The 10,885-nt window shown below is 36.7% G+C and overlaps 1 protein-coding gene across 1 annotated transcript in view; it reads left to right on the top strand.

Moving 5' to 3' along the window:
- Nucleotides 1-6,506: 6,506 nt before the first annotated feature.
- The window catches only part of LOC107668809 (stromal cell-derived factor 1-like), a 7,699-nt gene continuing 3,320 nt past the window's right edge, over nucleotides 6,507-10,885 (top strand). The window contains exons 1-3 of the mRNA XM_016460803.1: nucleotides 6,507-6,653; nucleotides 8,156-8,273; nucleotides 10,146-10,229. Of these exons, the coding sequence (XP_016316289.1) occupies nucleotides 6,587-6,653; nucleotides 8,156-8,273; nucleotides 10,146-10,229 (269 nt within the window). The 5' untranslated portion in view covers nucleotides 6,507-6,586. The remainder of the gene's footprint in view (nucleotides 6,654-8,155; nucleotides 8,274-10,145; nucleotides 10,230-10,885) is intronic.

Consider the following 10,885-nt stretch of genomic DNA (forward strand, 5'->3'; position numbering starts at 1 on the left):
CATTGGCCTCAAATTCAAAGTTTGTTTCTACGCTATAAAATCCTATAGTGGCATTCATCATTGATCTGACACCAATACACGGGAACCTCTTTTACAAGAACAATTCACGCAAAAATAAATATTCTGCTATCATTTACTCACCTTCATGTCATTCCAAACCCATATGATTTTTTATCTTCCATGGAACATGAAAGGTCACTTTTTTAAAGAATATTCCCGCAATTCAGTATAATGAAAGTGAATGAAGACTGAGCTTTCAACGTCCAAAATGAAAAAAAGCCATTTAAAACCCTTATAGATTTAATCGATATGAAACTTGAAAATTTGAAGTTGGTAAGATTTTTTTAATTACTACTTTTATTAAGCAAGGATGCATTAAATTGATCAAAAGTTACAATAAAGAATCTTATCCTGTTACAAACAAAAACATTTTTTCAAATAAATGCTGTTCTAATTAACTTTTTAAAGAACCCTGAACTCTTCAAAGAATACTGAAAAAAAGTATAATCAATGGTTTCCATGATAATAAATAAGAAACGGTTCTTGAGCACCAAATCAGCATATTAGAATAATTTTTGAAGAATTCAACTTTGCATCACAGGAATAAATGCTATATTTAAGCCATCTGAAGCCATTCAGAAAGAAGCATTATTCAAAAACCTTTTTCTGTTCAAAAATCTGGAATACATGAGAGAGAGTAAATTATGACATTTTAATTTTTTTTGGTGAACTATCTCTTTAAGCATAAACCTAATCAGACAAGGCCCAGTTCAATTGCAGGACTGTGAAATGGGAGGAAAATGAACTGTGAAATGTGACAAATACTGCAATTTACTGAAAACTTATTTTTAACAAAGAAAAAAAAAAGAACCACATTTTTCAGCGACACGTCAGATTTCTTAAAAGTGTGGTAAGCATACAGGCTACATTATTTTACTTCTTGGAGCAACAGAGACCTTTTCGCAAGGGATGATACCAAAGAAATGTTGTCAGTGAATCACAGACCGCAGCCAAGAAACAATATCTCTAACCATCAATGATGAGAAAGCAGAGGAAAAAGCCCTTCACACACCCCAAGCTTTAAAATAATCTGCTCTTCTGCCATTATTTTGTGACTGTGTATGACATAGTTGTCCTTTCAAAGCTCCATAGTCATTTTTGCGGCAGCGGTTAAACATAAAACGCTACATGCAGATTCTAGACGGTACGTTGTGTCCTGTGGGACATTGTTTCCCGCTCTACCCCCTTGCTAGATGCAGATGTTGTCTAGATTACATTCTGATTACATCTATTGAACAGAAGATGTGGCATGGGGTTTAACTGCAATCTCTGCAATTAAACAGCATTCAGGTGGACACGTTCAAGTATGACTAAAGAGTGGGATAAATTTCATTTGTTGTTCTAATCATCTTTGATTTAATCCTGTTAGCAGAGACTCTTGCATGCTAACATCATGTGACAATTTTGATTACCATTGTTTCAACTCATTCCTCGTTTTCTTAAAAAAAATAAAGACAACACAAGAATCAAGAGTAGAAGAGAACGTGGCCAACTTTTAGGGGATTTAAAAGCAGAAATGTGAAGTTTATACTTTTTAAAAAAACATTTACAACACTTGTGTAAAAACTTGTGTTACTTGAGCTGTAAAGCTGTTTAAATAATCACATAAGTCATTTTAAGGTTTATGGCGATTTGTTTGTCATGACCACAAAGCTGTAAAATGGAAAACTTTACAAGAAAAACGCGAGTTAGTGATTTTTTATGCTAAAATCATCATCATGTGGCTGTACAGTTTACAGATTGGTCCCATTTTTATAAAGAAAATGAGGGTCAAGAGGAAATCAAATTTTGTGGTAATCAGCATTATGACACAAATGCTGTCAATTGAGCTTAACTTGTACCAAGCCCAGAATTTTTCTTTAAGTGATCCCTGCTGGAAGATTGTCTGTACAAACACTGGCTGTGAGATAAGTAAATATGTGTGAAACATCTGCTCTCTCTCCATTTGCTCTCATTCCCCTCGATCAGCTGATTATTCCTCCCAACTCATCTTCATCAACTGTAGTTGCCATAGAGCCAATGACAAAGACACGTAATGTGATTTCCCCTCTCTCAGCACAAAGAGCAATAGCAGATGTTGTGCACACAGTCCCACACAAAGCTTAAACAGCTATTCAAAGCTGTGAGATGGTGAAAAACATAACAGGACCGATCTAATCCTATAAAAATGACAGAAACGAGAAAAGGGGACAGATTAAGCAAGAATAAGAATTTTATTCATGAAACTGCTCTTATGTGATTCCTGCTGCAGGCTGTTTAACTATCAGCCATCAGCATTTCGAGTCGTCTAGTCCCACTCAGAGGTGCATATCTGCAGCCAACCCCCTCATTTCCATCTCAGTCTGACAGTAAGAGATCTGTGCGTGGTGTACAGGACAAACAGCGCAGAGGCATCCTGCCGAGAATCCATTCACGAGACTGCCCTGTGACTCATTACCAACATAAAGGAAGAAAATCATGGGGCACATTTACAATCTGTCTCCCATAGAGGGAAGACCGGGGTTAGTTGTCACATGGAGATGCTGTATCTTAGTAACTATAACGTTTTGAATAAAGAGTCCAAATTCTTTTTCTAATAGTTGTCTTGTCATGGTTCTAATAGTTTTTCTAATAGTTCTCTTGTCTTTGTTTTAAACACTTAAACAATTCCAATGTCATCATATTTTAGCTAAATAAAAAAAACTGATTTTAGCTGAATAAAAAAAAAAGAAGTGAACACAAAACAACAACTCAGAAGTCAATCATACAATGAGATTTTAACCAAAAGGTTGAACAGTGTTCTCAGAATAAGGATATTTTTCATAAATGTCAGGTTGAACAGCCTACATTTTTATTGGGTCAAGTAGTCACATGTGATTTATATGTTGCAATTTTATTCAAAATTTAACCTTTTTTCAATTAAAAAAAAAAAAAAAACATTGTTATTAACACATTTTTCAGAATTGTTTAGAATTTAAATTTAACATTTTTTTTTTTACAATTAAAATAAATATAACACTAAAGGCTATTAAATAGTCTGTGACAACTTACCCCATCTAGTGTGACAACATGCCTTGCTTGTGTTAAATGAACCTTGTTCCTGTACAATAACGGTGGAAATGTTCAATATATTTTGGCAGATAACATTTTAATGGATGTACCTACACCAAAACTACCTTTCAAATATATAAGAAATATTTATATAAAGTAAAGAGCTCAACTAGCCCCTGTATCTGCTATTACAGATTCTATAATGGAACTGTTTTTATTTAACATCAAAATTTCTATCATGGTCTTAAAATCATTGTGCTGTTTCAGGAGTTTTGACAGATTTATTTATTTTTTGGCCAGACTGATGGAACAAAACAATATTATGAGCCGTAAAGAAACGCATTAAAAACAAAACGTCTTTTAGCCAAAACAATACTTTGAAGCTGAATTACAACTACAAAACTCCAGCTGTTAGCAACTTAGATTGGGTCAATTGTTTCAATACAAACAAATTTTGTTAAACACAACATTGACATAGATATGGTGGCCCTGGTGGCTGGTATGTCTGGGAGGGACTCCATCACTCTGCAGGCATATGGGGGCCATGGAGTCTGCAGGGCTGGATTTAAACCCTAGAAGGCTCTTTTCGTGTCAATGACAACACTTCTGGTTTCCCCTGTTGGCTGCATGTTTACTTAACTCAGGGTGCTCCACAGCAAGAGCCCCAACGCTCCATGTGGGGGGCGACTAGGACGGGGCAAGATCTGAGGATGACCTGACACCTCTTGTAAATGGAACTTCCCTCATTACAGTCAGATGATAATCAAAAGGGTTAATGAGCTTTAATCCAAAATTACTTAATGAATATTCCTATTCCATGGCTTTGAAATGCTCTATTGTGAGTAATGAAGTTCTAATAGTTTAAGATGATTTTTAACTTTTTTTAACAAATGAAATCTTGAAGATACAATGCTTGTTAATAGCACATTCAGAAAAAGAAGAGATAATTCTGGTGACCCACTTCAGTTACAATCGCTTCATTCCTCACAAGCTCTGCACCGTAAAAAAGTTATATTGTTTCTATGCAAACTAAACCAGAATATTACCATCGCAAAGCAAATCCATCTGCTATTATTCAAAAACACACGGTTGGTCTATAAACCATAGAACTAAACACACCAATGCTTTAAACAATTCTGATGGCTTTCTTAAAATATGTATAAACTTATAAATATGTTTAGATATGTAGAAAATGTATTATTTATGAGTGGACTACACTGTAAAAAATATATTTTTGACTTTGTAAATAAAACAAAGATTACTGGAGTACATTTTACAAGAAAAATACTAAATTTTACTTAGTGTACTTGCAATTAATTTGTAATTTTAAAAAAATTACTAGTATTTTCGGAGTTCAAATTTTTGTGCACCTTTTTTGCAGTGTAGTTAATTAAAAAAAAAATCTACACTACACTATATACATCCTTATCAAACTGATTATAACCATTAAAATTTTATACTGGATGTTATGGTCCAAATGGTTTACAAGACAATTTGGATTGATTTACATGCGCTAAAAGCATACAAATAACCTACAGGTGGGCAAAAAGTGGAATATGTTGTTAAAACAAGAGACTAGGAAAACAAAGCAGGCTATATCAGATGCTGCCTGAGCATTTAGAAAGTGATTTAAATATAGGGCTCCTGTTCTGATGAGGCTTTAGAATTAAAGTGAAAACTATAGAACTTTCTGCTTCCATCTCTCGTTATCCGTTGGCCAACTGGGAATGTGCCTGCAGAATCTCAGGGTGGGTGTGAACTCTCCCACCAGTGGCACCTTGTAAAATGACATCTGCATTCACCTCCGGGCTTTTGAAGAAAGGAAAGCTCAGCACTCAAAGACTTTAAAGACATTAAAAAGTTAGTTTAAACACACAGTAACTAAAACTTAGAATGACAGCAAGAAAATGGAGACAAACATTTAAAAAGCTTCAAAATAACATCTAACATTGTTTGTTCCTATCTTTCCGCATTTTTAAGAATGAGATACACAAGCTAAAAGGTCTTAAGTTTGAACCAAAACAAAAGTCAGTCTGACATAAAATCTGGATTGCCCCATCATTTACTAATGTGTCAGTGTAATTGAGTGTGAGCGTGATTAAATGCGTGCCAACACTTGTACCCCTCACTGCACTGGCACACATGGGCCACTGAGCAGCAGGTTTGACCCGGTGAGCTGGGTCTGTTTAGAGTCCTGCTACACGAGAACTCACCCCTCTCCTCTGGAGCTTCGTTACAGGACAAAGGTCTAGCGCAGCATAGCTATATCCTTGGAAACTGAGAACACATCTGTGCCCTGTTATACAAACTAATACACCCCCCTCCCCTTCAACATCACCCCACTCTGATTTAACTGGAAGGCTTGGTGGAAAGTTCTGGCCCTATATAAAACTAATTGTTCGCTCTCCCTTTTTCACTTTCTCTCGGTTTCCTTTTAGGAGCAAGATGAAACAGTAACACAGATTTATTGATTTATTTATTTAAATTACGTTTTGCATGACTATTTGTTTATTTTGCTAATTCAAGGGATGCAATTTATTAATTTCCAAAACAGTCATTATGAACATAAGCTGTGAATCAGAACTCACGTAAACTGGACTATTTTAGTCTATAGAACTTGGAGAAGCAGAGGTCTACATCTGTTTGCCTTTAGTCATGGTAAACTCTGTGAATAAGTTGGTGGGTTCTGTGGCTGAATTTGAGAAAATAAAGAAATACACAATAATGAAACTCTGAAAACACCATGCAAATAGATAAAGATTTGAGAATTGTAAAGGTCAATGACGTGACTAATCTAGCAAGTAAAACGCATTAAGAAATGCAATGCATATGAATGACTGTCCTTTTATGATGAATATGTTTTCAATTTCTGAATAATTTTTTGTGGGGTTAACAAAAATGTCTAGACAGTGTAACTAAGCAGAGGTTGTAAAAAAGTCTACTAAAAGACTGAAATTCTTTAAAAAATGTGGCATAACTAGTGTGACAATGTTTTATTATTATGCAAAAATAAGCAATGACGCAATATTGTTTAAAAATATTATTAAATAAAAAATGTATAAAAACACTCGTGTAACCAACACGGAAAGCATTTTGATGTTAAATCAACATTTTCTTGAAATGTTATAAATGTTACACTTCTAAAAAACATGACATGTTTTGAACTATATTTATAAAATGTTTTATAAATGCATGCTCATGTCTTGGGTCACAATATTCATATTCACAATATTCACCACCAAACTCCAAATATGACATGAATCATGAATAAAGTGAGTACTCTAATTTGGTGCCAGAAATGGAATAGAGGCTATCTGTAGTGCCAATAGCTGACAAGTCATCGTGGGAACACCCACTTTCTCCTTTTGAAGGTGGGGGATCGGTGGGGGTGTCTGGAGTAGAGCCTGTGCGCGGATTTAACTCAGAGACGCAGTTGCTGCTGTCACAGTTGCTCCTGGATTCTACATTGTGCGAATCTCTTCTTCACACTGCAAACATGGATCTGAAAGTGATCGTAATATTCGCTCTGATGGCGGTCGTCATTCATGCACCGGTTTCAAATGGTGAGTTACTGTTTAACAGATCATTTGCAAATGTTTACATTACTTTTGCACTGTGCATAAAGCTTAGATGCATGTTTGGTACGCTATTTTGCAATCCGTTCATTAAAGACATTCGATGCAAATATTGCAAACTTCAAAAATATTAAAGGCGTTTACGGTAACGTGCACCTGTGTAAGAAACGACGCGTATTTCATTGCATTTACGCATTTGCTTTTAAAGTGTTTATTAAACTCAAAACGGTTTTATTTATTAGTAGTGTAATACCCTACGGATTATTGTTTCTAAAACTCACGTGGGTCATTCACACCAGTTGGTTTTATATTTTAATTTCATGAAACGTACGTGATTTTCCACATATTCGAGAAAAACTGACACGCATGCGGTCAGGAGAGCAGAAAAGCCACCGGCACGGCGTTGATTAATGTGTGTATTTGTCGCCCTCTTTGTTTTCTCTTAATTACCCACAAATTAGAGGATAAAACAGAACCGCAGAGATAGCGCCAGTCTTTACTTCAATCGAGCCAGTGCGCGCGGCTCTAACTATAGCTCGCGCGTTTACATGACAATAAGAATAGATTACTAGAAATGTCCTTAGCATTTTACAAGTGGACTAACGTGGATAGAGCTCCGTTAAGTCGCAGGTACTTAACACCTTTGGCCTCTTGTGAGTGGGCAATGTCCGTTAAAGTATTTGCGTACGTGCGCTGTGCAGTTTTCACATACAATGTAAAGCTGCTCGAGCTGTGAAGTCTCTGCTTCCTTGAGCGTGAAACAGGTCTGAGCCAAATGGAACAATAATCCCCGCGCTGCCATACAACTCGCTCGCTTTAATGTGCAAAAATGTGAAGACTGTTGAAATAAAGTATTTACGTGCGCGCACGTTCCAATTCATACAGCCAGGTTAATCTGCATTTAGTTCATTTAAAAATAAAGTATCAGTGCACTAAGCATTTCTCATCAAATGTACTCACTTGAATTGCTTTATAAACGCACGCTGAAAAGTTTAAGCATATAGCCTACAATCACCCAAGTTCATACCTTATAACATTATAAACTGAATTTAGTAAGCATTTTTATTTACAGTTAAAATTTATAGAGCACATAATATAATCGCATCTCTATTATATAATATACACTGCTCAACAATCTCGCTGTTAGAGGAAAATGCACCCTCAGTGTGTCTGATAATTGTACTGGTTGTTATTAGAGAGTGTTGCAATAGTAAGTTTGGCACACTAGAATGATTACATAATGGATTTTGAAAATTAACCAAATCTTTTAAGTTCCAGTTTTAGTCAAGGATGCTGTTTTCGTTTATAAAGCATCTGTGGTGTGAGCTCAATTAAAATACCAGGCAAAAGTGATTTGCATTTGTGTACTTTCTCATCAAACTTCATTATTCATCATGATTTCGTCCAACGCTCACATGCACTGAATTAAAAGCATCACGGCAACAGCTGAATTGAGTTTTTCTTCCTTTTTTCTCTTAATTCTTCTCCAGCCAAGCCCATCAGCCTGGTAGAGAGATGCTGGTGCCGTTCCACAGTCAACACAGTCCCACAGAGAAGCATTCGCGAGCTCAAGTTCCTCCACACACCCAACTGCCCCTTCCAAGTCATGTGAGTATCTGCACTAAACTGTCTCTTTCCGACTTCTGATGAGGTGTCTGCCTGACCCAGAAACACATCACTTCACCCCATCAATCTCCAAATACTGAAGGGACACTGAATGGGGCAGGAATTGGCCTCCCCTGTCTGGCATTATACTGTTGGACAGGCTCTCACAGTTGCACACATCCAGGGGGAAATGCTATAGGAGGGGGTAGGACCTTTAAGCATGGATGCATTTGTATTTTGTACAGGAAAGCAGCATCATAGGGGTCCGAAAGAGTTCCTCTTCAAGCTCTTTCTCACACATGTAAAGGGCTTGAATGATGTGCTTAGTCACACAGCCTTGCATGCTGATGAGAACTATCCTGCCTGTATGTTTTCACTTCTATTGAGTGAAGTGTTCAAAACAGCTGCTTTATTTGGATTTTTAACAAAGATTAATGGCAGTGCCGTGTCAAACTCCATTACAAACCTCACTTATTTTCCATACCATAAATGCTCACCAAGGTGTAAACAAAGACTTAAACTGTGTCACAGGGTCAGCGAGATAAAAACAGCTGGTCATACTCAAAATTCACAAACCGACCAACAATTGACACAAAAGCCAAAGGCAAAGCCCTGGAGAGCAGATCAGAACCTGATTCCCAAAGTTCAAGGGCCCTTGATACTTCAAATCTGCATTGATGAGTGATGCTGGTAACACTATCTACCAGTGTTTGCTGTTGGCCTTGGCTTGCTGTGAAGTAATTACTACCTGCTGTTCACAGCCCAGACCCTCTCAAACTCCCGCTGACTAGATTGAGATAGAGCAACAAATGCCAGGCCCTGATAAACTGCTGCTACTTCAAGAGTCAGCTAACCAATTTAGAGGAGATCCGTGAAATGAAGATAAGAACTGATTACTTTAAATGATACAGATATGATGATGGTGGACACATTCTTTAAAGCTAATCTTGTCTCTGAAGAATGTTCTCATCCTCATGAAATTTTCAAGGATTTATATTATGCAGTGACATTCATTTGCGGGACTTTTCGGAATGTGTTACTGACGGGATTATGAGAAGGACAACAACTAACAGCTGCAAGTTCAGCAGACCGTTTGAATGTGTGATGAACTATAATGTATGCCAGAAACCCAGAGTTTAAAAAGATTAATGAACATTTCTTAGAAAGCATTTATAGCATCAATACACATAACCAAAGCAGAGCCCAAAATTGTATTAAAATAATATTATCATCAACTGTAATGATTTTCTAAAAAAAAAAATGCAATAAATGATTTTCAATATTGAAATACAAATACAATATCATATTAAATTTTAACTACATTTGACCTTGCTAAAATATTTATCAAAATCCCAAAATTAAATTTTAACCATATTGGGTTTTACTTTACATAGGAAAGAGTTTAATGATTTGTTTGTGTCAGTTGTAGCCAATTGAAAACAAATGGTTCACCTGTGCTGACAAGACACCTATAATCTAATCTCTTTGCTGAGAGCTACAAGGAAGAGTGAGATAACAATCTGGCAATCTGTTAAGACCTGTAGGAATGACGGGAACACAGATGCAGAAAAAGAATACTCAGGGTGATGAGAGATTGCAGTGTAATATCACTTACTAGAGAGAGGAGTGACTGAGAACTAACTGCTTGGCTGAGCTTGAATGCACAACTGTTCTGCTATTGTATGGCTGATGCTGACTATAGGGTTTCTATTGTACTGCATTCAAAATCTACTCACAATGGGCCCTTGTAGCTTTACACTTAGCAATGATTGATTGCTTATACTGCAATTTGAATGTCTAAAAATTTCAAATTTCAGCACCAAGATATCTATATATTCAAACAATATAATGAAAACTCACACTTTTCCCCTGCAGTGCCAAACTGAAGAACCACAAGGAGGTGTGCATTAACCCAGAGACCAAATGGCTGCAACAGTACCTGAGGAACGCCATGAACAAGTAAGGAAACCCTCTTGACAAATAGGAGCAGAGAAATAGGAGAAACGGGATAGGAAATACAGGGCCACACACAATGTGTAATTTGTCTTACAGCCTTGTTCTCACTATAAATGGCCTTACAGAGTCACTTTTATTTCACTTAACCAAATTATATTTACTTATCCCAGATGAAATGGTGCACTGTGTCAAATATCAAAGGCCCATTGTAATAGTTTACGTAAAAGTCTCTGCTGACAAAAAGTCACCCGCACATTAAAACACTGGTCTTTCCCGTTTCTCCAATATCTCTGCATGCTCACGAAAGCCATTCCCAGTTTGTTTCTCGGATTTCTTTTGATTGTTTCTGTCCGCTTATAGTGCTCTGAAATATTTATCTTAAGTTGATGTGCAAGATTAGCAGCTACTTCCTAGCAAATGAAAAACGTGTTCGGGCTTTGCGGCCTTGCCTTAATAGTTCCTCTGCTGATCGTTATCGTAAACGTCTAAACAACGCAAAACAAGCTTTTGTTGTAATGAATCATGAGAAGAAAGACATTTTCCCACATCTGATCATGAGCTTGATGTATTAGATCAGGGGACTGGTTGCCTTCGTCTTTCATTTCACTGGCAGCTATAAAATTGTCATGCACGCTCAATGAATTGGGGGGGGGGGGGGG

The sequence above is a fragment of the Sinocyclocheilus anshuiensis genome, unplaced genomic scaffold, assembly GCF_001515605.1.
Source record: "Sinocyclocheilus anshuiensis isolate Anshui unplaced genomic scaffold, SAMN03320099.WGS_v1.1 scaffold72, whole genome shotgun sequence".
NCBI lineage: Eukaryota > Metazoa > Chordata > Actinopteri > Cypriniformes > Cyprinidae > Sinocyclocheilus > Sinocyclocheilus anshuiensis.